The sequence below is a fragment of the Panicum hallii genome, chromosome 6 (assembly GCF_002211085.1).
Source record: "Panicum hallii strain FIL2 chromosome 6, PHallii_v3.1, whole genome shotgun sequence".
NCBI classification, from domain to species: domain Eukaryota; kingdom Viridiplantae; phylum Streptophyta; class Magnoliopsida; order Poales; family Poaceae; genus Panicum; species Panicum hallii.
In genome coordinates this window covers 6780795-6807874 of record NC_038047.1, presented here as the reverse complement: position 1 = coordinate 6807874, position 27080 = coordinate 6780795, and the positions used below count along the sequence as shown (strand labels likewise).

At 48.1% G+C, this 27080-nt stretch overlaps 3 protein-coding genes and 1 non-coding gene across 4 annotated transcripts; 3 read left to right on the top strand and 1 right to left on the bottom strand.

Annotated features, from left to right (window-relative positions):
- The first annotated feature begins 856 nt into the window (after window positions 1-856).
- LOC112897572 (xyloglucan endotransglycosylase/hydrolase protein 8-like) lies at window positions 857-2004 on the top strand. Its single transcript, XM_025965906.1, has 2 exons — window positions 857-1176; window positions 1275-2004. The coding sequence occupies exons 1-2, from the start codon at window positions 910-912 to the stop codon at window positions 1773-1775; spliced, it is 768 nt and encodes a 255-aa protein (XP_025821691.1). The 5' UTR covers window positions 857-909; the 3' UTR covers window positions 1776-2004.
- A 10701-nt stretch (window positions 2005-12705) lies between these two features.
- On the top strand, window positions 12706-13861 carry LOC112897478 (xyloglucan endotransglycosylase/hydrolase protein 8-like). The gene is made up of 2 exons (XM_025965778.1): window positions 12706-13017; window positions 13090-13861. The coding sequence occupies exons 1-2, from the start codon at window positions 12748-12750 to the stop codon at window positions 13651-13653; spliced, it is 834 nt and encodes a 277-aa protein (XP_025821563.1). The 5' UTR covers window positions 12706-12747; the 3' UTR covers window positions 13654-13861.
- Window positions 13862-21076: 7215 nt separating this feature from the next.
- Window positions 21077-21185, bottom strand: LOC112898627. The gene has a single exon (XR_003229889.1). It is a non-coding gene; the product is annotated as a small nucleolar RNA R71 (small nucleolar RNA).
- A 4276-nt stretch (window positions 21186-25461) lies between these two features.
- On the top strand, window positions 25462-26707 carry LOC112897279 (xyloglucan endotransglycosylase/hydrolase protein 8-like). The gene is made up of 2 exons (XM_025965550.1): window positions 25462-25781; window positions 25870-26707. Exons 1-2 carry the CDS (start codon window positions 25512-25514, stop codon window positions 26431-26433), a joined length of 834 nt encoding a protein of 277 aa, XP_025821335.1. The 5' UTR covers window positions 25462-25511; the 3' UTR covers window positions 26434-26707.
- Window positions 26708-27080: the final 373 nt, after the last annotated feature.

Below are 27080 nucleotides of genomic sequence, written 5' to 3'. Positions count from 1 at the left end.
AAACATGAAAGTATCCCAATAATTCATCATCGCACCAAGCACCTCGCTGGCATGGACTTTGAGGATGATTAGCATCAAAGTAGAACGGTTTGGTCTGAACACATCTCGTGGCTTTCCAGTGTATACATTCACACGCCAAGTGGAAAAGCTGCAAGCTTTATTCCATTTCTATCCCACAAGGCATCTTTGAGGCATGGTCTGTCCCCAGCATAGCTCTGCCGCGACGACTAACTGCTGCCAATCAGGAGAGTAGTAGCTCCGTTCGTTGAGGCATCGATCATCGTCACTGGCCATGGTGGAAACGCCATCTTCATCGTCGGTCTGATGGTAGAGGTTATCAGGTTATTGGGCACTCTCACTTGGCAAGCTAGCTTCATGTCTAGCCCGGGCTTTTGACTGGCTGTCAAGCACTGTCTACCCTGTGATCTAATATATAATGTCTATCAGGCAGGAGTCTTTTTAATTACCTCTTCTGAAAGGAAACTTGCTTGTGGCAAAATTGGTACGGTTGAACCAAGTACCCTATCTGAAGCTTACTACCTTTTCAATTCCTGACATTTAATCTCTGGGGCCCACAATAATCTAGGTGTTCCTTCGGACACAACATCAAACTGCCAATGTATGAACACCCTGCCACCCAGGATTATCGCCGGTTGTTCTTGTAGCCCATGTGCAGCACGAATAATTGCAACGACCTTCGCGCCGACGTGATAATGCATGCAAAAAAACATGTGCCCAATCTTCAGCATCAACACGACGTGTGCCCTGCCCTAACTACACTGGCAGAGGGCAGAGCCCCCAGCCACTAGTATAAAGGCCTGATATCCCCTGTGCTTTCTTCGCACCACAACCCAAGCGCACTCAACTCTCCAAGCGCATTTCCAAGACGCTCTAGGTTGAGCATCCACCATGGAGCGGCGTTCTCTAGCTCTGCTCGCCGTCGCCCTCGCGATCTTGCAGGCCGCCTCGGCGAGGTCCTGGCTCAGACAATTCACCACAGACGGCACCGTGCGCATGGGAAGCGACGCTTCGGGCCAGCAGGTGGTGATGCTCAACCTAGACCGGAGCTCCGGCGCCGCCGGCTTAAACTCCAAGAAGCAGTACCTCTACGGCGAGTTCAGCTTCGAGATGAAGCTAATCAGGGGAAACTCCGCCGGCACCGTCTCATGCTTCTACGTAAGTCGATCAGCTTTCTCCCGACTCGACAACGACACAAAACCTCTCGCTGGATCCGTAGATAACTCACGATGCTGCTGCTTTGTGGACAATTGCAGCTTTCGTCCGGCACCGACGAGTGGCGCGACGAGATCGACATGGAGTTCATGGGCAACTCCAGTGGCCAGCCCGTGGTACTCAACACCAACGTTTGGGCCAATGGCGACGGCAAGAAGGAGCACCAGTTCGACCTCTGGTTCGACCCCACGGCCGACTACCACACCTACACCATCATCTGGAACCCCACCAACATCCTCTTCAAGGTCGACAACGTCTTCATCCGGTCCTTCAAGCGCTTCGCCGACCTCCCCTACCCGAGCTCCAAGCCCATGACCCTGCATGCTACCCTGTGGGACGGCAGCTACTGGGCCACCGAGAAGGGCAAGATCCCTATCGACTGGAAAAATGCGCCCTTCGTCGTCTCCTACCGCAGCTTCTACGCTAACGCCTGCGTCAGCGGCGGCGCGTGCCATGCCGGCAGGGATGGCTGGATGAGGAAGCAGCTCAACCGCGCCGAGTGGGGGACCGTGAAGTGGGCCGAGCGCAACTACATGCGCTAGAACTACTGCCAGGATGGGTGGAGGTTCCCGCAGGGGCTCTCGGCTGAGTGCAGCCGCAGCTAAGCTGATTCCTCTGCCTTTTGGTCCATTATTGTCTATAGGTTTGTTTTTATTGGATTTATGGTTCTTGTTCTTCTTTGCAAACTTGAGATAAAAAAGCAGCCCCGCCACAACGTGTGGGCGGTTGTACACCTAGTTTTTCCTAAAGAAAGAAAGCATGTGATTTTTATGTGCCTTTGGATACCGCAATACAAGGTTGTTGTGAGCTGTGAGAATCTTCTTAAGTCAGGGCACCGCTTTTGTTCTGGTGCCGCAGGGTGGCCGGTACCGCCACTACTTTTGGCCGTAGATCCAGCCGTCCAGATTCGGGCAGATAGCTTGCGTGGAGCGAGAGCACGGGCTTAACAATGCTGACATGGCAGGTGTAGCGATATTAAACACAAACGATCAAAACTGGATATAGCGCGTTCATATGGAACGGGATGTTTTGGCGTTCACATACAACGGGACAGCGTGTTTCTTCTTCCAACCGCAAGGGCGAGAACCGGCCGCCGCTCCGATCTCCCCCACAGCTCCACCACGCCCGCACATCAGCGCCGCACCGGTCTCCTCCACCGCTCCACCACGCCGCTCGCCCATCCGCGCTGCTCCTCTCCCCCGGCGTTGGTGTGCCGCAGCAGCGCGGCCGACGCTCCGACCTCCTCCACCACACCCGCCCAATCGCGCCGCCGATCTCCTCCACCACGCTCGCGCCATCCGCGCGCCGCGCTGCTCCTTCACCAAGCCCCTTTCAACCCGCTATGCTTGTACGTTCGTGGCTTCAGCCATGGAACAACTCCTGTGCCACTCCGCGCGTTACGCCACCGTGCGCTCATCCTGACCCCCTGGGTGGATTAATTCCACTTTTTCTGTTGGTAAGAAAACCCATTCCAATCTTGTTTGTTGTCTTCTAGGTCATGGATGTGTTCAAACTGGTCATCTATGGTCCTATGAATTGCGGAAGGACTTATTGGTATATCAATAATGTTGTTTTCTGTCTTGAAATTGAAAATTAGTCGCCGATTGAAATAATCCTTATCCTTTGTTACTAGGCTTCATGACATATAGAACTGTAACACTTGGCTAGGTTCAATATACGAGATTTGAAGTTGTTGTTTAATTATTTTGATTCTGTGACCTGCTGCGTTTGGACCCGGGTGCCATCTTCCATCCATAATGGAGACCAATCTGAGTTCAGTAATGGGGATAGAATTAGTGAAAGTTTGAGAGAATGGTTGATTTTCAGACTGCGCTGTTTCATTTTTTTTTAGTAATAGAGACCATTGGAGGGAAATATTCAATGGCTGCTGAATACAATCTCTCCAAAAGTACTTTGTTGTTAGTTATATACTTTATTTTTTTTATATAGTAACATATTTGAAATGCAATGCAATAGTAGATATATGAGTGTATACTTTTTAATCTGTTACTTCTCGCCCTTTTTTCTTAAAGATATTTGGATTGTTGTGCATTAGTAGAGTTCATATAGGTTTTTCTTCAGGGAATTTAGTTTACTGCATTCACCTTTGAATCCTCTAGCATCCCATTTTCAATTGACGATATCACACAAGTGAGCCCTGAATTATTGCTGTGTTATTTCCGTTTAATTGAAATGCCTAAGCTTGCCACCAAAATGTACACCAGTTTTATTATTTGGCAAAACCTGGTCAGATGTAACTCCCTAATTTTTAAATTAGAAAACTAAATAAATTTTGCTAGATTTCTTTTAGGACCTATAAGGTTTTTATTCCATTATTTTGATTTTAGAGTATTTACTGTGAATTAATCATAATTTATTTAACCATAAAAAGAAACATAAGGAAATATAGATTTTGTGCATTTCATGCCGTATTGCATTGTTTTATTGTTTGTCTTCTATTTGAATTTAAATTTTAAATTTAAATTCAAATGCATTTGAACGCAATTCTTTTTCTCCCTCTTTTTCTATTTGGGCCCGGCCCACTCCCTCTTTTCTTTTTCCCTCTCTCTTTTTTCCTCCTTGAGGCCCAACCTAGCTAGCCTTCTTGCTTTCTTCTCCCTCCCTGCGCGGCCCAGCCTAGCAGCTGCTTACGCTCGCCTCCTCCCCGGCCCAAAGGCCCGCCCGCGCACCAGCTTCTCTCCTTCCCTCCCTCTCTCATGCTGATAGGCGGGGCCCGCCTGTCAGGGTCGTCCCCGACCTCCAGCACGAGTCCGGCTCGGCCTCCCATCCGAGTCCGGCCGCATCTCGGCCTTCCCCCGCCGCACGGAGCCCCGGGCCCGCACGCCAAGGCCCGCGGCAGCTCCATAAAACGCCGCCCCATGCCCTTGAACCCGCCAGACCTGCAGCCGCCGCCTTCTCGCCCTCAAAGACCTAGCTGCCACCGCCTTCACCGCGTTTCGGATGCGCCGCCGTCGCGCCGCTCCGTCGCCCCCGCCCATTACAGAAGCTCCGCGTGGAGGTGGTCATCGTCGCTGGCCTTTTTCCCCTCGGTTTCCCGCCTTCCCGCGTGCACGATTGCTCACCGGAGCTTCGCCACCGCACCTCACCGTCGCCCGCCTTCCCCGGCCACCGGCGCTTCGTCTTAACCCCGTAGACGCATTCCCCTCCTCGCTCTCTTTCTCCCAGGCCAAACCCGAGTTGAATCCACGGCGGGAGTCGCGTTTACGCGGATCTCCGACGAGCCGCCGCCGCGGAATCCTATCAAAACAGGACGAATCTTACATTGGCGGAAACAGTGCCTCCGGATTCTGTGTTGTTGACTTGCAGCAGGGCCATGGCCTCCGGCGCCGCCTGATGCCTAGGGAGCGGAGGGGAGGACTGCTCCCCCCTTTCGTTCGTTGGTGGAGATTATGTGCTAAGACATAGAGGATTTATACAGGTTCGGATCGCGTGAGAGCATAACACCCTACATCCTATGTGGATTCTTGATTGAGCTTGATGGGCTTTGAAGTTTGTGCTATGTCCGTGCTATTGTGATCTGTGATTTTTTATCTGCCTTACATGGGACCCCAAAGGGTCCTTTTATAACGTAGTTTTTATCCCGGGGGCTTTTTTACGGTGTGATAGTTACTGTTGGTTAGTTACCGCCTTTGGTGTGAATGGGACGCTCTATGCCGGCACCGTCAGTCCCAGTTGCCCTGGGAATGGGACTCATGTCTTGTCGTGGTCCCCCTATATCCCGGGGGTCTTCCTCGCGTCCCGCGGGGGGGGGGGGGGGGGGGGGTCTTGAGACATCCCGGCTTCCCTCTTTCATCGGTACCGTAATGATGTTTTTACCCATTGGTCGATCGATGGTTGGCGGAGAGTAGATGGAATGCTGCGTGATGACCATCTGATGTGATAGGGGTGCTCTTCCATGGCGGCCGCGGGGCTGTACCTGTTCTCCTCCTCTTAGAATGAATCTGTGCGCCTCCCCCGTAATGATGTTTTTTACAGGGCGTCCCCTGGTGGGTCCCAGCGCCGTCTTGTCTGTCGGGTGCATCGAATGTACCACCGCCTTCCTTCGTCCAGAAGGATGCTTGTCCCAGGACGCTGAGGGGCTATCCAGGAGTTTCAAACCACCCTAGATTGGTTAGACTGTTTGGAGACTATCCGATGCATGCCTTGCTGTTGGGCATTTGACGGGCAGAGCCTGCTTTTAGGCCCTTCCTCTGGGGACTCCTGTTCCCCGGACGCCGACAATATGCATCAATTTCATCCATTTCATCATGAACTCATATGAATACAGATCAACATCATATATTCATATAAAGATATATATATATATATATATATATTATCAAATACTTCAACAGAGACATCTATTTCATAGTACTATGACCCAAGATAATCCTACCATGCAGTGTCTGTCCAAAAAATGGGTCGTGTCATGTCCGTGTTGACACTACGTGCTGAGGTTGCAGCATGCCGAGGTTGCAGCCTAGACCCTACACGGCTCATCGTGTCGTGCCAGCACTGATACTATGGCTGTCGTGCCGTGTCGTGTTAAACATCTATACCCGCTCGGCCCCTTTGTAGGGTGTTGAGAGGCAAAGGTTTCAGTCTGCATTTCGGGGTCCATTCAAACAGGCCCTGATGCAATCACTGAAACTCTTGACGTGGGCAAATGTTTGCAGATCTGGCAAGATTTTACAGAGTAACGGCCCTTAAATCCTATCCAATACAATTACGCGGTGGATCTTTCGAAAGTTGCTGGCGAATTTAAACACGCCCCCCCCCCCCCCCAACACCAACAGGCCGGATGACGACGATCTATATTTGCAAGCCGCCAGCTAGCTGGAACTCTCGATCTCCCCCTTTGATTGGGACACCTGCCAGCCGTTTGCCGATCGAGCCAGGATCCGTTCCCATGGAGATCGCGCCAATAAATTGGGACGCGCTGGAGGGGCTCGAATGATATGATCCCGGGCAGCAGCATCCACCACACTTACCCCATCGGGAATCCGGGATCCGGCCGCCGGTGGGGGATCGGAGAGCAGAAGAGGAAGGAATTTACGTGGAGCGTATCTCGAATTCATGCGCGTCAGATCGCCCCGGGCCGGGGTCAATGCGGAGATACAGCTCAGTTTCCCGATCGAGGAAATGGCGCCGCCCGCCGCCCCCCGCGCCTCGCTTATATAGCGGCGCGCCGCGCCGCGCGGACGATCGGCGTGGAGGACGAGGACGAGGGAGATGGGCGACGAGCGGCAGCCAGCTGGGCAGACGTTCGCGGCGGCGGGAACAGAGAAGCCGCTGGGAAGAAGCGGAAGGCGTCCGCGGAGGCCCTGGCGGCGATGAGGCGGGAGCCGCGGCGCGGGCTGGGCGTGGCGGAGCTGGAGCGGATCAGGGTGGCGCTGGAGGTGGCCGAAGGCGCTGCTACGCCGAGACGGCGCCGGCGCCGGCGCCTCACCCGCTGGCGCTGCCTCCCAGTCCCACTGCCCTGGCGGTCGTGCATGGCGCGGGCCTCGCGGCGGTACGCCATCGCAATGAATTCATCACCCACGTACGCGCGGAGCATTCTCAAATCATCAGCCATGACAGAGACATGCATGATCCTGATGTGCAGGTCGGAAATGGCGCCGTTCATCAGCTGCAAATGCCGAGGGGATATTTCGCCCCGTATTACGTCGCCGTGCAGCAGTACGAATCCTTTACAAGGCAAGTAGAATTACGTAATACTATATTGATTAGAATATAAATATATATATTATACACCACTAGGCAAATATGCCTGTGTGTTGCTACGGATAAAGATCGTATTGATGTCGGATACGTATAGTTGCTCGTGCCTTAATTTATAGATGTTTACGTGATCGAGTCGTAGACAGAGGGCGAGTCCGACTCGCATACAGGATTGATCAAGGCCCACATGTTGAAATAGAAGTTGGACCAAATAAAAAAATTAAGGTGGAAATTTTACGTGCTTTAGAAATAGAAATAGATAAATATTAGAGTATCTCTAGTTCCCCAATAAACATCTTCTAATAAAATAGTATTAGGATATCCCAATACCACTTTTATAGATTATTGGAAGAGATACGTTTATAGTTCCCCAATAATCTCAACTCAATACAACTAACATATTGGGAGAGCCAAAATTTTCTTCCTTTATTTAAGAGGAGTTAGGGTGAAATATTGGAACAACTCGATAATTATTAGTAAAAGAGAAAGGTTTTGGAGAATTATTGGAGTATACCTTCTTACTAATATTATCAATTTATTAGGAAAAGAAGACCGCTAGAGATACTCTTACCTAGTCGCTTACGCTTAACAGAATAACGAGTCAACGTTTTGGTTAATCAACACCCACTGGCCATTGCTTCGAGATGAGAAAGAAAAAAACCGAAGACCTGGCTTGCCTGACACTCATTCTAAAACGTAATGATCATTGCTGTGTGCTTCAGCAGGCTGTTTACGTCCAGCGGCCATCCGTCGCCGCATCAGAATGGTCGTCAGGCCGATCAGATTCAGAGCGCCGTCACTACTACTGCACTTCCTGCCGCCGGACAGCAGGCTGCGTCATCTGAGGTATATTTTATTTTCTCTGAAATAAATCATCTGAGGAACTTCGTAATGATCACTTCATTTTGTTGTGAGACATGATCATCACTGATTGCCCGGTCTGACCTTCAGAGCTCGTCGTCGGTGTACCAGCAGCGGCGGCAGAGTCACCGTCGCCGAGCGCAGCTTCCGCGGCAGCAGCAGCCTACTGGCCAGACGGTGCCAGTACCAGCGCCCCAGCAGGTCGCGTTCGTGGACCTCGTCGACTCCGACGATGACAACGGCAGCGGCCATGCCGAGGAGCTGGACTTGGAGCTCAGACTATAGATCAGATTACATTTCCTGTCAAAATGTTAGGCTGTCGACCCAACGTCCAAATTCTTTGTTCTTTTGCATAGAGATGGTGTCAAAAATTCTTTGTACCTGCACGCTCCTTAGTTTGGCGTAGATTCACATTGTGCAGAGTAATTGTTACTCAGGTTTACACCCGTCTTCAAGTAGATCAATAAAGTTTCTTTCTTGCAAAAAGAATAATATAATATTGTTTCTAAAGTCAACGTCGTCGTCACCTCTCTCGCCGTTGAGGAATCACGGCGGGCGGCAGCGGCAGGGGGTCCCGGCCGCGGGGTCCCGGCCGCTCACCACCATGCCCGACCCCACCACCAAACCCCCCTCGCCACACCCCCACCGCCGCAGCAGGCTCTGCGGCCTCTGCCTCGGCACCGCGCTCGTCCACGTCGTCGGCTCGTCGCACCCACGCGACGCCCCGCTCCAGCCTACGCGCGCTTCTCCGTCATCATAGACGGTGGCAGCACGGGCACCCGGGCACACCTCTTCAGCCCGACGGCCGCCCGGATCTTGCGCGCTCCGCCGTGATGCGCGTCTCCCCCGGGCTCTCGTCGTTCGCCGGCGACCCGGCGCGGGCCGGGGAGTCGTTGCGTCCGCCGATAGAAATTCGCCAGGGAGAAGATTGGCAGCGTGGGGGGCGATGTTGCGAAGGCGGAGGTGCGGCTGAATGCGTCTGCTCGAGGAGCGCGCCCGGGAGGCAATCTTGGCGTCCTGCAGGGACGTGCTCCGGACCGCTGGGTTCCGGTTCGAGGATGCGTGGGCCAAGGTGATCTCAGGTACTCCCGCGCTCCTTTCCATTTCCTTCCACCTGGGAGAACTCATTGCAGTTTGACTCCAATAGTCAGCGATTGATTGCATTGTGGATAGGGTAGGCGGTGTTTAAATGAAACGGTGGCTAATGCAGTAATGCGATGAAATGGAAATGCTAAATATGTAGCGGAGATGCAGATTAATGGGGATGCCTTTATAATACATGCTGAGCTGCGAGTACATTCACTATTTCTATTCAGTTCTGAGATAGGTTTCTCTGGAGTTCTTTTCAATAAATTTTTTTTTGGAAAATTGCAGATCTAGAGGCAAAATACGGGAATTGCAGAAATAGCAGCCGGTCGGCCACTAAGCTGCCGATAGGCATGCTGTCGGCAACTGATTACTGAAGAGCCGATTTCCATCATGGCACTGACGTGGATCTCGACAGAGCCCTCGAGGGATCCTGTAGGTACCGATCGGCTATTAGACAGCCGATTAGTTACTGGGCCCGCCAACATAAGTCTGTCTGCAACGATAGGCCAATTGTTCATCCAATGGCCGATAGGGTAAAGGCGTATCGGCTATTGAATAGCTGATAGGTCTTCGAGGCCTGTCGGCTATTCAATAGCCGATACGCCTAGATGACAGACAAACGAGCCAACAGTCCTAGACGGCTAATTGTATTATTATTTTTAAAATTTATTTATGAATTTGCAGAAATATTAGTGTCGTTTAAATAAATATAAACTGATAAAGTGATACTTTAGGATAGGTACGTTCAATTATTGGTAAAAATTTTGCATATTGGCCCTTTTTTTGAAAGTATTTACATTAGGGCTCCTGGTGGAAAGGTTTGTGGACCCTCGGAATGGCTAGTAATAAGTTGTAAAAGCATTGCATTAAAATAAATTCCGGGCTTTCATTATATCGAATTACATCACACAAAGGCTATGTTGGTGAAGTTATTGTTGCATGATACTACTACTACGCTAAGATATGCAACATGCCAACACCAAACACCTTTACCTACACAATCTATTACATTTTGCAGTGGCACGTGCGGCTAATTGACCATGAGCCGTCCTAGACCTAACATGCCTTAGGGAATTTAGATAGCCGAGCACTAAAGCAAGCGAGCAGCACCTAGTAGTACTTGTTTTCGGAGTACTATAAGGAGCCGGCCTCGTAGTAGCCAGCACCACCTGAGGATGGCGGGGATGGAGGGCAGTTCTTCTTCATGTGGTAAGAGCATTTGCACCATGGATCCGAGCATAAAAGGCCATCCTCAATGCTCACAACCTAAGGATTTGCATTTGCGTCATCTTCAAGGCTCTCGATCCTATTTTCAGGATCGAAGATCTTACACTTGAGGTAGTGGATGTACTCCTGAGTGTGATCGTGAATTGGAGGACCAACCCACTTTGCGAAGCGGCAGTTTCCTTCATCAAGGTAATTCTGCGGATGTGTTAGTTAATATGAACATACAGTAACGAACCAAGGTGTAATCTCACCCACCTTGCCATTTGGGCATCTGAAGAAACGGCGGCCTCCATCACCATATCATCAAACATACAGGCTGTCCATGATGACATACAGGCCAAACGACGTTGCGCTCATCGTAGAGCCTAAGTTGGCGTCCCTATGTGAACTCACCCCTAGCTTGTCAAACGGAACCCGTAAATTGGTTCCTCGTACTCATCTGGGCCAAACGAACCGGGCCAAGTGATAGTAGGAATCGCACCAGCCCCTCCTTGGCCCCTCCTATCACGACCTCTCCCTCTCCCTCCTGTAGCCTTTCTTTTTCATGGTAGTCTACAAGTGGTGCTGATGGAGGAGAAGGAAGTGGTTGTGATGGATGAGGAGTGAGGCATATTTGAAGACGCGTTTGCTCACTGAACCTGTGTAGCCACTTCTTCCGTAAAGGGCATGTATCATAGAGGACTAGGCTTTTCAGTAAGTAGCATATAGAACGAGTAGCCTTTTCAGTATGCATTAGTAGCACTGTTGGAGTAGTCTTTTCATTGAAGAGTAGCCATAGTGAGTACTTTCAGTATGCATCAGTAGCACTATTGGAGTAGTCTTTTCAGTGTAGCCATACTGAGTACTGGTGTCAGCGTTGTGTCATAGGGTATAGAGTTTCCAGGCATTTCTTTGAATTGCTCGTGAACAAAGGGCATTGCAACTGACATCATAGCAGTACAAACAACAGTACAATGGCATGTGCGGTGCCCAGCATTACTAACCTATATATGGTACCGTGTCTACGGATAACATGCCTTAGGTAATTTAAAATTACTGTTGACAACGACCAATCTACTGGGTGAAGTGAAGAAATTTTCCCTTCCCCTTCCTCGACTTCCTCGAATCAGAGTGTGTTCGTTTTCTGAGATCTAAAGTTTAGAGGGTCACGTCAAAGAGAATCTTGTCATTTAGAAGCATTAAATAAAGTCTAATTACAAAACTAATTGCAGAACTCTAGGACTAATTCGCGAGACGAATCTAATGAGATATATTAGTCCATGATTAGCGGATGATTACTGTAGCATCACTGTGGCAAATTAGGATTAATTAGGCTCATTAAATTTGTCTCGCGAATTATCATCCATCTGTGCAAAAAATTTTATAATTAGACTTTATTTAATACTTCTAAATGACAAGATTCTCTTTGATGTGATGGGTCTAAAATTTCGAGGGTAGGAAACGAACAGAACCTCAGTCGAGGAAGATTGTCCAGCCTTCTTGTACCGTTCTTTCTGTTCGTCTTCTTCCTTTCGTGGTTGCACCTCACGGGCTTGGAATTGTTCCTCATGAATCTTTAGTGCTGCCTCTCGCTCACCTAAGTGTGCGCGCCACCTCTTTAGTTCATCTTCTTTGCCCTGCAAACGGTTCTGTTGTTGGCGGACACGTCGCGAGCCGCGCCGCCGCCGTCCGCTGCAGGCCCCTTGCCATGCTGCCGTCTCCCGCCGTAGGCTTCACGCCACGCTGCCCGCCGCAGGAACCGCTACCTGCCGCAGACCCGCGCCACCGAGCCACGCCGCCGCTGCCCGCCGCAGGCCCACGCCGCCACATGATGCAGATCCGCTCCGCATCGTCGTCGTCGTCGTCGCCGCCGTAGATCCGCGGGGGAAGGGAGGGGAAGAGAGGGGAGGCATCGGGGAGGGAGGGGTGGCGTGGGAGGCGACGGCGGGAAAGGAGCGGAGGGGTAGGGGAAGGGAGGGGAGGCGGTGTGGAAGGAGGGGCGCTGTGGGAGCTGGCTAGGAAAGAAGGGGAGAGGGCAGGGGAAGGGAGGGGCACGTTTGGTAGATGGCGATGGGAAAGGAGGAGAGATGCGTGGAGAGAGAAGGGCCGAAAAGGAATAATGAGAAGGAGAGAAGTTAGAGAGAGAAAAATAATAGACTGGTGATACTGATACCATACGTAGCGTTACCGTCAGATGGTATTATAAACCGACGGTGATAGAGCGTTAGAATAGGAGTATCTGTATTACTCCACGGAGTACCGAACACTTATCACCCCCATTAACTTTCTGACACACCGTTTTTGGGCCCCACATAATAATCTAAGCGTTTCTTAGGATAGACACATCATCAAACTGCCAATGTATGAGCACCCAAGATTATCGCTGATTGTTGTAGGCCATGTGCAGCCTGAATGTGCAGCCTGAATGATTGTACCGACCATGCACCACCTACCCGATAATGTATGCCAAGAAAAGTCCCCATGCTTCATCAACAAGACGTGTGCCCTGCCCCGGCACCGGCAGGGGCAGAGCCCCCATCCACCAGTATAAAGCCGTGGCATCTCCTGCGCTTCTTCAAACACAACCCAAGCGTACTCCCCTTTCCAATGCAATAAGCTCATTTCCAAGAAACCACCATGGCGCGGCGTTCTCTAGCTCTGCTCGCCGTCTCCCTTGCGCTCTTGCAGGTCGCCTCGGCGGCGAGGTCCTGGCTCACCCAGTTCACCACGGACGGCATCGTCCGCACGGGGTACGACGCTTCAGGCCAGAAGGTGATGATGCTCAACCTCGACCGGAGCTCTGGCCCCGCTGGCTTCAACTCCAAGGAGCAGTTCCTCTACGGCGAGTTCAGCATCGAGATGAAGCTCATCCCGGGAAACTCCGCCGGAACCGTCTCATGCTTCTACGTAAGTCGATCAGCTTTCTCGCTCCCGACTCAATAAAAGGACCTTAGCTGATTTTCCGACGATTAATTGCAGCTTTCGTCCGGCACTGACGACTGGCGCGACGAGATCGACATGGAGTTCATGGGCAACTCCAGCGGCCAGCCGGTGGTGCTCAACACCAACGTGTGGGCCAACGGCGACGGCAAGAAGGAGCACCAGTTCGACCTGTGGTTCGACCCCTCTGCCGACTACCACACCTACACCATCATCTGGAACCCGGAGAACATCCTCTTCAAGGTGGATAACGTGTTCATCCGCTCCTTCAAGCGCTACGCCGATCTCCCCTACCCGAGCTCCAAGCCCATGACGCTGCACGCCACGCTGTGGGACGGCAGCTACTGGGCCACGGAGAAGGGCAAGGTCCCCATCGACTGGAACAACGCGCCCTTCGTCGTCTCCTACCGGAGCTTCTACGCCAACGCCTGCGTCAGCGGCGGCGCGTGCCACGCCGGCAGGGACGGGTGGATGCACAGGCAGCTCGACGCCGCCGAGTGGGGCAGCGTCAGGTGGGCGGAGCGCAACTACATGCGCTACAACTACTGCCAGGATGGGTACAGGTTCCCGCTGGGGCTCCCCGCCGAGTGCAGCCGCAGCTAAGCTATTCCTCCGCCTTTTGATCCAGAGCTGGGCATCCATTGTTATTGGTTTGTTTTTATTGGATTTGTTCTTGTTCTTTGCATCTTGTGATGAAAAAGCAGCTCCGCCGAAACGTGTGGGCGGTTGTACACCTAGTTTTTTCCTACAGAAAGAAAGCATGTGATTTTTATGTGCCTTTGGATACAGCAATACAAGAAGGTTGTTATGAGCTGTGAGAATCTGCTTAAAGTCAAGGAGCAAAACAAATATCATTGCATAAAAAGGAAAGACTTCAAAATGTTCTATCACTAACGGAGAGGAAACAATTAAAAAACCTATTGCACTACTACAGGACACCTCATCCATGTCAGCCTGTAACGCACCGAACACAAGCACCTCAGAGGAGGTTGCTTGTGTTGCCTGATTGATCGATCTTCGATGGCTGTTATCTACCTACTGTCATATTTCTGTTGTGTTAACCATCTTGTTGCCATGACGATGCTATGGTCATGTGCTAGGTCTCTGGTGGTGGATGTGTCGTGTTGGAGTATAGATATCGCAAGCGAAAGTTTTGCTCAGCTGGTAAAGTTCATGTGATGAAACCTACCCACATAGTCCTCCACTCAGTTCTGAATTTATTCCAAAATTTAATCGACATGTCTGCGTTTGTACTGTGTTTAAAGGAAAGAAAAAGCTTTGCCCAGTTTTAGTTGCGTTGATATTGGTTGTTGTTTACAATATGTGAAGTGAAAAGGTAATGGATGGAATGATTCTTTTCTTAATCTCGTAAAGAGTTTTACATGTATATATATATAGGTGTCGAGGGAATACCGACGCGCCTGTTCGAAAGGGACAGACCCCTTCCGAACGGCCCCTTGGTACCGACGCGTTCCATCATTAGCTCCACTAATGGTTGGATTAACTAACTAAACCACATATTAATCACGTTCTTAATACCAATTGATCACACGCCTAATTATTTCTAACAGTTGTGACACCTTACTAGAGGTGCCATTGAGGACAGTCCGTCTTTTTATTTTGTGGCCCCATTTAGCATAACTTCAGCTTATCTTAAAACAGCTTCTGAAGCAGGTTTTCTTGTGAAGCTGAAGCGATTTTTAAAATCATTTGGCGAAACGTGGGTCTACCGGAGAAGCTGAACGAAACTGCGATTTCCGACTTCTTCTTCCCAGTGTAAGCTAAAAACAGATTCACCAGGTGCTTTATGGATGAAACTGCTAGAAAAATACCCATTTAGCACAGTTTTATATGAAATTTTCTTTAAAGCTCTTGGGAAAGCTACGCCAAAGGGGCTTGGTGAAAACTCGTTCTATGCTTCTTGGATAGAGGGACGGCTCGAAGCATTTCTACTATACCCATTGAGAATCTTTGTGGGCAACTCTGGCGTTGGTTTCCCTGTTTACGCGCGAACAGCACGGACGCGACATAGCATGCGCCGTGCTCTGGTGTACGCGCGACGCGACATGGACAGTACATCATCCGTATGCCGTGTCTCCTCCCGGCGCCGCACGCTCCCACCATGTCCACCTACCGCCGCCGGCCGGGCTACCTGGCCTGCTTGTCATCATCTACATTTGCACGTTTAAGGGCGCGGATAACGAGCGACAAATCACTTTCCATGTTTAAGGGCCACACACAGGAGCATTAAATTCTGTCACGTTCCGTGGCACGCCAGAGTCTGTCTTTGACCATAGCCATCTTATTCTTTCGTTATAACCAGGTCCAGGCAGCTCTTGAGATGGAAAAGTGCCGACCTTGGGTACGTTTTACAAGCCGTATTTCATTTTTTACAAAATTTTAAGTGATAATTAGTCTACTAATATATTTTTATGCGATAAGAAAAAAATAGTACGTAATAGTTAACTATTTTTTAATTTAATAGCTTTTCCAGCCAAATGACCCTGCTTACAATAACGTAGGATCCACGGGACGATACATTTTGAGAGTTTCTGAATTTGTAGTTGTAGCCACGAGAAACAGTACTAGATTTAAAATACTTTTGGAGTTTTTTTTTGAAATAGCCAACGGTGTTGGTCTGTTTGTAGGATTTCCACAAATAGCTAAGGGGTTTTCCTTGTCTAAATAGACATTAAAAAGTTATTATTTAGTAATTGACTGATATTTATTTTGGTTTGGGATCGATCTACCCTTTTGGGGATTGTCCAAATTTGACTACACAACTCTCGGCCACTTGAGAAACATTATGAGTAAATTACATTTACGTACAAATATGTATGGTTTTATCATTTTGATCCAACAAGTTACAAAATATACAAACGGAGATATGATCTTATCACATATGTGCATGATTCGGAGACATGTACGCCTTCAAGATTATTCTGCCATGGTGGCAGACAGGATTTAAATTTTCTAGAACTTCACAAATTTAATCATTACTGCTGGTGATGAAAAAATCCGTCATTTTTTAAAAATAAACTTGAATTAAGCTATGGTTACATATGTCTAACAAAAAACTATATAAATGCATAGATATCAAGTGCAGTTGTCCAGCCAGTCCTATCCTCCTGGGAGGTCGTGGGATCGATCGATTCCTAGCTTACACTATTCTTTAACCATATTTTCTTTCACTGCGAACTGGACCCAAAACCAACTCCAAGAAAATTGAAAACAAAGATGATGCCAGTAAGTCGCAGCTTGGGTGCATCGCTCAACCTAGACGTGCGGTGATGGCTGGCTCGCCATGGACGCCCGATCAATGGCACACAACGAGAACCCAAGGTAATCTCCGTCCGCGCTGTGATGCCCTTCAGCATCAAGCATCAAGATAACCAGGAGAAGTGGTTCACTGCACCAACAGTGCAAGCCGCCATGGCCGCATGAATCACGCAGCTAGGGTTTGGTGGCTTCAGAGGGGTTAGGGATATCGATTTTGCATTTTTTTTCACTTCTATCTCCTTGAAATTAACACTTGCACAACTAGAAAATATGCCAAATATCCACCCTAAAAGTACAAGCATGAAGATGATCCGATACTAATTCTAGCATTAGTAACGGGTCATCTTCATATCGGTACTTTTGAAGTGGATGGAAAGGTTTAAGAATCTTTAAGTACCGGGTGGTAACACCGCCCGATAGATAAGGCTAGATATTGGTACTGGTAGTGTTACCACCTGGTACTAAAGGTTCCGCCCATATTAGTACCGGGTGGTAACACCACTTGGTACCTAAGGCTTGCCTTAGCTACCGGCTGGTGTTACCACCCGGTACCTAAGGGTCCTCCACGGTTTACTTCGAATAGAAAGTATCTCCCTCTCAATCACAACTGATGCGTAGGTGAGATGGTAAGGGAGGTACGCGCGAGGTAAGAGGTTCGGGTTTGAATCCCGGCCACTGCATGTGCGCGTATTTCACGTGAAAAAATCGCGTGACTGTGACTTGGTACCAGGTGTTTTACCCGGAGGACGAGACTTTTAGTCTCGGCTTCACAGTACCGGTTGAGAAACCGGTGCCTTTGGCCCTTATTACCCGGTACTATAAAGTTTTTTATAGTAGTGTTGTGACCTAGGTTATGTCCGTTTACATGTATCCATTTGTAACTTGTTTGACCAAAGTGATATGACTATACAGATTGTTATATATATATATATATATATGAGAGAGAGAATCAGCTGTCAATTGAGTCAAGAATAATTTAGTAGATGACCCTCTATCCCTCTCGAGACACATCATGTAAAAATTTAGGAAGGTCAGACATCTTCATCCTAGAATATATATATTTAGAAACTAATGGCACATTTTACCACCTAAACATAATTAAGGAAATTAATAGATTATAAACGTTGGACCCATTCTTAGTTTCCAAACTAAGCTAAGGGTAATATATAATAAGGCTCTGCACCCACATTGCTATAAATCTAAGGATCGGAGGTGGCTGACTCATTTTCACATCCAAACCCTAAACGTGATTAGGCACCCTAAATCCAGTTACTATCAATGCTAGGGGAGCAGAAGTTCTTGCCCTCATTGTTTGCCACTATTGCATGAGTACATCTACGACTACTGCATCAACTCAGAGAGCTCCCATGGCCTCAGCAAACAACAGTATAAGCATTACCCACCTAATTCCACATTAGTAGATTAATTCATGATTGGACTTAAGTAGATCTTGTGTATTATGTGCTAATTACGTCCTTAGCACTTCTATCACTTCAACCCTATATGAAGAACATACTTTCTTCTACTCCTTAAATAATGACAGAGGACTCTATAGTTGGCCATTCGGGCCGTCCGACCCGGCACGGCCCGGGCCCGATTCAGCCCGGCACGATTAGGCTCGGTACGATTGGCCTGATTAACTATTCATGGCGTGCCGGGCTAGCCCACGTGCCGAGGCCTCGTCCCAGGCATGGCATGAAGGTCTGTTATCTGTGCCGGGCCAGCCCGATTACCTATACAGGCTCTGCATGCCGTGCCAGCCCGTGAGCCCATGTATCTATGAAACCCTTCTTCATTCCAGAATTATCTCAAAAATTCAAATTTGATAAGAAATTTACTGAAATCTTAACACATTCTCAAATTCAAATACTTTCATTCACACATACACATTCAAACATACATATAGACATAGACAGACACATAGACGTCCAAATATCAAACATTGACACATACACACTCACAAATTTGCAAAGAACATATATTAACTTGAGCTGTTTTATGTGATGCCTCATTAAAAATCTTTGTAGGTAAAATCTCACACCTTGTGAGGATAAAACCCTACAAAGAAAAAAAAGTACAACAAGCTTTAATTTGTTCAAATACATCAGTTCAAGTTCAAGTTCAAGTTCTGGACCACATGTCCACACCAGTACACCACAGACCATACTACATAGATTCTTCATCAAAAAACAAGTTCTGAAAAGAGTCTTCAACTTCTTGATCCTCGACGGCATGCTAAAGTCTTGCATTTCCTAGCTCCCAATCCTTCACCAGAGCCAACATCTCCACCATCTCCGAGTCCAGACGCTGTTGCCACTCCTCGATGATCCTGCCAGTTGTACTAAAAGCAGATTCTGATCATATTGTAGAAACAGGCATAGACATAACATCTCTAGCTAGAATTGAAACAACGGGATATGATAGTTTATGCTCATGCCACTAGTTCAAAATGTTAAATTCATCATCGTACTGGTTAACAGTATCACTATCTAGATAGGCAGAAAGTTCAGAAGCTAGAGAAGCAGCAGCCTGCAACAAAGCACTAGCAGATGATATCCTATGCAAGGAGGAAGAACCACCAAGACCAGCACCAAGACCAGTGTTGATACTCGTTACGGACCAATTTCGACCATCAATTTGATCAGAAAATTAGGAACTAGCATTTCTTACATGCATATTTATCTAGAATAATATCATTTCCACATGTCCCTTGAAAATTAGTGCTATGCAGAAATTTGAGCAGAAATGGAGGGAAAACACACCATTGAATCCAAGGTAAAAGTTATGACCAATCAGAATGCACTGTTCAGCCTCACATGGATTAAAGGGCCCACCAGGATATGCAACCACCTTAGGACATCACCAAGCCGTGCACCAAGGACCTAGGGCCCACCTGCCAGCCACTCAGCAAAGGCTGAGGTCGGTTGGGGCCAAGCCTGGTTCGCCGAACCAAGGCCAACTCCACCGATTTAAAGCTTCCACGTGGCGCCTCCCCATTGCTCCTCCATGTTGGTTCCAGGTGATAGCACCTCATTTGCCATCCGAGACGCCCGGGACACATCTATAAATATGAGGGGAGAGGCTCCTAAAGAAGACACACCTCAAGTTGCTCTCTCTTGCTTAGTCCATAAGATAGTGGAGTTTAGACTGAAGTAGCTCTTCTTCGGTTCCCGAGGTTCCCGAGGAGTGTTCGGTATAGGTTTAGCTCTTCCTTTCCTTTGTAATTCTCGTATATCTTTAATAGAGTTATCTTCTAGATTTATATATTTGTATAGTTTACATTCTGCAGTGTCAGACGTCTATGCTATGATTATTTTATACTTGTAACTTATAACTTGCATGATTAGAAGAGTAAATCTAGTGCCACGACAATGGTTTCGGTATTTGTATGTTTGCTCTAGTGTGATGTCTATCCATTCGAAGGATAGGGGCTCCGTGCGGAGCACTAGAGTATTGCTAATCAATGCAGATGTGGTGTCTAGTTTAGTTAGTGTTGCCGGATGCGGCTGTATCCCATGGTTAGATGAGATAGGTGGCAGGTGGTGATAGCCCTGTTCGTCCAACGTAACCCTCCCTGTTCAGGTAGTTGCGGTAGGAGGTCCATAAAGTAGCCGAGTTGGCTAGCGGCTCCTCCGCCAGTCATGTGCGGTTCTCCTAGTAGTGCCTGGGAGCCTAGAGCTGAGGATAATCATGTGTATGTGTATGAGTGTACAATATGAGCTGTATATCTATATAGAAGTGCATAAGTCCCGAGCAGCTAGCTTTCTTCTTCCTTTCTTCCTACCTATGGCTTTGCTTGAGTTTGAGCTTGAGTAACTTGTGTGTCACACTACCTCATCATCCATATACTATCTTACCCCCATTTATGCAATTGAATATTCAGCCAAGACTTGATCATCAACTTTCCTATTCTATAACCGCCGCATTCTCTACTAAAATATAAGTACGACATCCGAGATTACTCATGGGTAAAATGCTACAATGGTATTCTGTGGGCTTGCAGATTTATATGTGACGTAAGAAATACCACACGGCATTTTGGGCACCATTATTTGGGAATGATGATCCTTGTGATGACGCTAAGAAACGCCAACAAGCATTTTTGGCGCCGTTGCCAGGGAAGTCACTGGTTAAAAGAATAGATAAAGTTTTTGATTAATATCTTAGTTGGTATTCATTGTTTATATAGGCTAACTTTGCTTTTTTTTTTCTCTATCTCTATGATGTGAAAATAGGTAGTGTATGACTGGTTTCGATCTGCCGCAAAATTTCACTTAGGATCCAGAGTCACTTTTGAGAAAATTTCAACCTCGTGTCGTACCTCCTCAGATACCTCACTCGACAGCCGAACCAGTCGTTACTGTTCCATCAACTTCCAACGCCATAGCCCAGAAGACGCTCCATGAATTCTTTGCTCCCTCCACTGATAATATCTCAGTCGGGCCATCTGTCAACACTGGTATTAAAAATTTCAAGATCAAGACGGGTCTCATTACAATGGTGCAGGCTAGCCCATTATGTGGCAAGGCCAATGAGGATGCCAGCGCACATCTCCAACAATTCCTGGAACTCTGCAGTACATTTGTTATCAAGGGAGTCACTCAGGATGCAATCCGACTTCGACTGTTTCCGTTTTCTCTTTTGTGGAGAGCAAAACAGTGGTTTTATGCCAACAGAAGTGCAGTGGACACATGGCAAAAATGCACCAAGGCATTCCTCGCCAAATTCTTCCCAATGGGAAAAACCAACGCTCTTCAAGGAAGAATCTCCAGCTTCCAGCAGGTGTCTAATGAGTGAATCTCTAAAGCATAGGACAGGCTTTAGGAGTACATCCTCGCATGTCCTCACCACGGGATGGATAATTGGCTTATTCTTTAGAATTTCTACAATGGGCTGACTCCAACAACCCGCGACCACATTGACGCTGCTGCAGGTGGTGCTTTCTTCTCGCTAACCATTGACATGTCCAAAACTTTGATCGAGAAGATGGTGTCCAACTAAGGTTGGAATGATGAACGTCTTCAACCATGCTAGCGGGGTATGCACACCGTCAAGGAGACGGATATGCTGGCCGCTAAGCTTGACCTCCTCCTCAAAAAGATAGATGAACGTCCCCAAGAAAAAGCTGCAATGCAAGCACTCCAAGCCTTAGATGCTCGCATGACGTGTGAGGTCTGCGGGAACATGGGACATTTGGGGAATGTTTGCCCCAAAACCCATGAAGATGTCATATACATGAATAACAACAACAACAACAGGTTTCGTCCACAAGGAGGTCAGGGGTGGAATCAATCATGCCCCTACTACCAAGGACCAAATGGTAATTCAAATTCATTTAATCCTAACCATCCTTCCTTGAGGGATCTTGTCCTAGGCCAAGCAAAAGTCAACGAATCACTACAAAAGAAGCTGGCCACCAATGACAAATCTCTAGAGACCGTTCAGGCAAAGATGGATGGCATCTCCTCTGCGAGCAAGAACCAGCTGAGCTTCAACAAGATACTTAAAACTCAACTAGCTCAGCTGGCTACTACTGTTTCTTCTAGTGAAATAGGAAGAATCCTGGGGCAACCTGAAGCTTCCCTGGAAAATTTCAACGCAATAACTACACGAGGAGGTAAAGCTACTCGTGATCCTCCTTATCCTGACCATGTCAGTAGGGAAAAAGAGAACAAGACAGTGGAAGAACAACCCAACAACAATGACACCGATAAGGTGCACGTGGGGAAACGGCCCCACACGAATTCTATAACACTTAACTACTGTCGTTTCCTACCAGAATCAAGAAGCTACCACCGGATGAACAATTTAACCGCTTTGTGGATTTGATCCAGCACATCAACATTAGTGCACCTTTGTTGGACGCGATGCAAGTGCCAACTTATGCTCGCTATCTCAAGGACATACTCACCAACAAGCGGCTTTTACCCACCACTGAGGTAATCAAGCTCACCGAGGTGTGTAGGGTAGCTATACTCCAGCAGCATCCTAAGAAGAAGAAGGATCCAAGATGTCCCACAATCAGTTGGTTCTTTGGGACACAGAACTTCGACCAGGACTTATGTGATTTGGGCGCTAGTGTTAGTGTTATGCCCAAGACGGTCTTTTATCTTGTTGACGCTCGTTACAGACCAATTTTGACCGTCACGTGTATGTTATGATTAGTTTCTACTTGTACCTTATGCCTTGCATGATTAGAAGAGTAAATCTAGTGCCACGACAACGGTTCCGGTATTCGTATGTTTGCTCTAGTGCGATGTTTGTCCATGCGGAGGATGGGGGCTCCGCGTGGGGCACTAGAGTAATTAATGGAGACGTGGTGTATGGCTTAGTTAGTGTTGCCACATGCGGCTCTATCCCATGGTTAGATGAGGTAGTTGCGGTAGGAGGTCCATAAAGTAGCCGAGTTGGCTGGCGGCTCCTCTGCCAGTCATATGCGGTTCTTCCGGTAGTGTTTGGGAGCCTAGAGCTGAGAATAATCATGTGTATGTGTATAAGTGTACAATATGAGCTGTATATCTAGATAGAAGTACATAAGTCCCGAGCAGCTAGCTTTCTTCTTCCTTTCTCCCTGCCTATGCCATTGCTCGAGTTTGAGCTTGAGTAACTTGTGTGTCACACTAACTCATTATCCATATATTATCTTACCCCATGTTGATGCAATTGAATATTCAACCAAGATTTGATCATCAACTTACCTATTCTATAATTGCTGCCTTCCCTGCGGAAATATAAATAAGACACCCGAGATTACTCACGGGTAAAATGCTACAACTGTATTCCATGGTCTTCTGGATTTATCTATGATGTAAGAAATACCACATGACATTTTTGGCACCATTGCTAGGGAATGATGATCCTAGTGATGACGCTAAGAAGCGCCAACAACCAGCAGCACTAGAAGAACTAGAACCAGAAGCATCATCCCCAAAGATCTTACCCCAAGCAGTCCTTTTCTTACCTATAGGGTCTGGTTGTGCAACCCTTTGCAATCTTACAGCACCAAACTTTTCATCATACTTAGCAAAAACAATAGATAGTTCAGCCCCTAACTCAGTTAAGTAGCAGGAGTAATCATTACCATTAAGCTCAGACAAAAGTTTAAGAACATTGCTGAAACCTTTCATCTTAGCCCTAGGATCCAATATAAATGCAAAGGCATAAAGCATAGGAATGTCACGCTAATATTGTAAAAATTTATCTTTCAAGGGAGTAACAATATTTCTTAAATCTCTGTCATTTTTATAATTATTTAGATGGCTAGCTATCTCAAGAACATGTTGCAATATTAATGGAGATGTGGGATAATAAACACCAGAGACAACAACAGTGGAATCATAGAACTGTTTAAGGAATTAAAATATTTTTTCAGCCATATACGAGTGTTGTTCTGTCAAGAGTGACTATCAATCAAAGGATGGTTAAAGGATGGTTAGTAGTGATAAAAACAAAGAATGAGTTCTTACGGGGCAAGAGATATTTTAACATGAGATAAGTGGAATTCCATCTCACATCCATGTCCAAGCCAAACTTGCAAGGTATTGCATTAACAGGAATACATTATGATTTATATGCAGCAATGCGTTGGTTAGATAAATTTAAAAATAATATAGCAGTTCTAAATGCAGACAGTATAGGCCTAAACATATCAAGGCCAACCTTAACAATAAGATTGACGATATGATAAGCATATCTCTGGTACATGAACAAGCTACCAACATAACTAGACAGAATAGGATTAAGTTGATTAATAGCCCTAGTGTTAGCAGCAGCATTGGCCAATGTAATAGAGAATATTTTATCAGTTAATCCAAAATCAGCAAGAACACGAGTAATATGCTTAGGAATATTTTCAGCATTGTGAGACACATAAATCAGCCCGAGACCTATGATCCTCTTCTCTAATTGTCAATCAACATTCACATAGTGAGCAACCACACTAAGATAATCCTCCTTAGCATTGCAAGACCAGATATCAGAAGTAAGAGCAATAGAGGATATAGATTTCAAACTCCCAACAAGCTCTACACAACGATCATTAAAGTGCTTAGCAAAATCTCTCGTGGTTGTTTGCCTAGAGACACCGTAAAATCTAGGATTATGAGCAGTAGTAATGTACTTTTCAAAAGCATCAATTCCTGTCATCGACCACAGGAGAGGGAGAAGAAAAGCTACCGGCATTGGATCTGGCCGAACCACGGCTCGGGAGGTGAGGCGGAGGCGCGCAACGGCGACAGGCCCCACGGGAGGCAAGGACGATCACCGAGGAGCGAGATCTGGGGACCAAAGGGGGAGGAGAAGGGAGGGGGAGACTGGATCTAAGCGAGGAGAGGCGGAGGAGGCAAGGGGAGCGGTGGATCTACGTCGGCCATGGCGGCGACGCTAGGATTTGGGGGTTGGGAGGCGTGGGCGGGGAGCAGGGAAGGCGAAGAGGTGGCGAGGCGGCGAGGCGAAGAAGCGGCCAGGCAGCGAGGCGAGTGGGTAATGTGGGCGCCTAGGGTCTGGGGGCCGGGTGCCTCCTCTTATAAATGGAGTCGCTCGGGCTACTGAGCCTCGCAAGCCTCCCGCGCTCTCGGGCCGGCATACGTGCCGAGTCGGGCCGAGTGTTAAACGTGCTGTGCCGAGCCGGCCCATGTGTCGAGGTCTCGGCCCTGGCACGGCACGAGGCTCGTGCCGAGCCGGCCTGGGCCCGTTTAGTTCCTTGCCGGGCCAAAAAAGCGGGCCGTGGGCCAGCCCATAGGGTTCGGGCCGGATGGAAAACCATAGAGGACTCCATGGAGTGCAGAACAGTAGGAGTAGGATTTGAGTGTGGTGGGCTACTAAGACACTTATCATCCCTTAACTTCCTGACACCCAGTTTTTGGGCCCCACAATAATCTAAGTGTTTCTTCGGACACATCATCAAACTGCCAATGTATGAACACCCACACGATTATCGCTGATTGTAGCCCATGTGCAGCCTGAATGATTGTACCAACCATACACCCACCCGATAATGCATGCAAAAAAAAAGTCCCCATGCTTCATCAACAAGATGTGTGCCCTGCCCCAGCACCGGCAGAGGCAGAGCCAGCATCCACACCAGTATAAAGCCGTGGCATCTCCTGCACTTCTTCCAACACAACCCAAGCGTCCTCCCCTTTCTAATAAGCTCATTTCCAAGAAGCTCTACAGCAGCCACCATGGCAGGGCGTTCTCTGGCTCTGCTCGCCGTCTCCCTCGCGCTCTTGCAGGTCGCCTCGGCGGCGAGGTCCTGGCTCACCCAGTTCACCACGGATGGCGTCGTCCGCACGGGGTACGACACTTCAGGCCAGAAGGTGATGATGCTCAATCTCGACCGGAGCTCCGGCCCCGCTGGCTTCAACTCCAAGGAGCAGTTCCTCTACGGCGAGTTCAGCATCGAGATGAAGCTCATCCCCGGGAACTCCGCCGGCACCGTCTCCTGCTTCTACGTAAGTCGATCAGCTTTTCCCCCGACTCAACAAAAGGACCGAAACGTCTCGCTCTATCATTAGCTGATTCTCCGACGATTAATTGCAGCTTTCGTCCGGCACCGACGATTGGCGCGACGAGATCGACATGGAGTTCATGGGCAACTCTAGCGGCCAACCGGTGGTGCTCAACACCAACGTGTGGGCCAACGGCGACGGCAAGAAGGAGCACCAGTTCGACCTGTGGTTCGACCCCTCCGCCGACTACCACACCTACACCATCATCTGGAACCCGGAGAACATCCTCTTCAAGGTGGACAACGTGTTCATCCGCTCCTTCAAGCGCTATGCCGACCTCCCCTACCCGAGCTCCAAGCCCATGACGCTGCACGCCACGCTGTGGGACGGCAGCTACTGGGCCACCGAGAAGGGCAAGGTCCCCATCGACTGGAACAACGCACCCTTCGTCGTCTCCTTCCGGAGCTTCTACGCCAACGCCTGCGTCAGCGGCGGCGCGTGCCACGCCGGCAGGGACGGGTGGATGCACAGGCAGCTCGACGCCGCCGAGTGGGGCACCGTCAGGTGGGCGGAGCGCAACTACATGCGCTACAACTACTGCCAGGATGGGTACAGATTCCCGCAGGGGTTCCCCGCCGAGTGCAACCGCAACTGATGGTCCGCGTCCGGTGTCTGATTATATTTATCCAGCCGGGCATCCACTGTTATTGCATTGGTTTCTTTTTAATTGGATTTATGATTCTTGTTGTTCTTTGTGAATTTGTGATTGAAAACAGCCCCGCATGCAGCAAAGTGTGGGCGGTTGTGCACCGAAAAAAAGCATGTAATTTTCATTGTGCCTTTGGATACAGCGGTACAAAGTTGTTGTGAGATGTGAGAATATTTTTAAAGTCATGAATCATTGAACGGAAATAGAGAAACTTCAGAAATTCTCTCACTAATTTAAAGAGAAAAACTGGAGAATTCTATATTGTGCATGATCATTAGAGTTCATTTATAGAAATATTCAAACAGTGCATGATAATTAAGTTATTTGACAGAAATATTCAAGCAAGCGTATCATATGAATAGTAGGCCACTGTGCTTATTGCTACAAAATGTGAATGTGCTTTTTATTCACAGTCATTGCAGTTGGAGCATTTATAATCGTCACCACGAAGGTAGTTAAAATTATTACTTATAAATCTTGGTATCTGCGTACCAAAAAAAAGCTACCTTTCTGGTACCGAAAATTTGGTACCTCGCTCCAACAATATAACCCGTGGTTTCTCCGGTACCTCTAGGTTAGTCGTCAAAAATCTC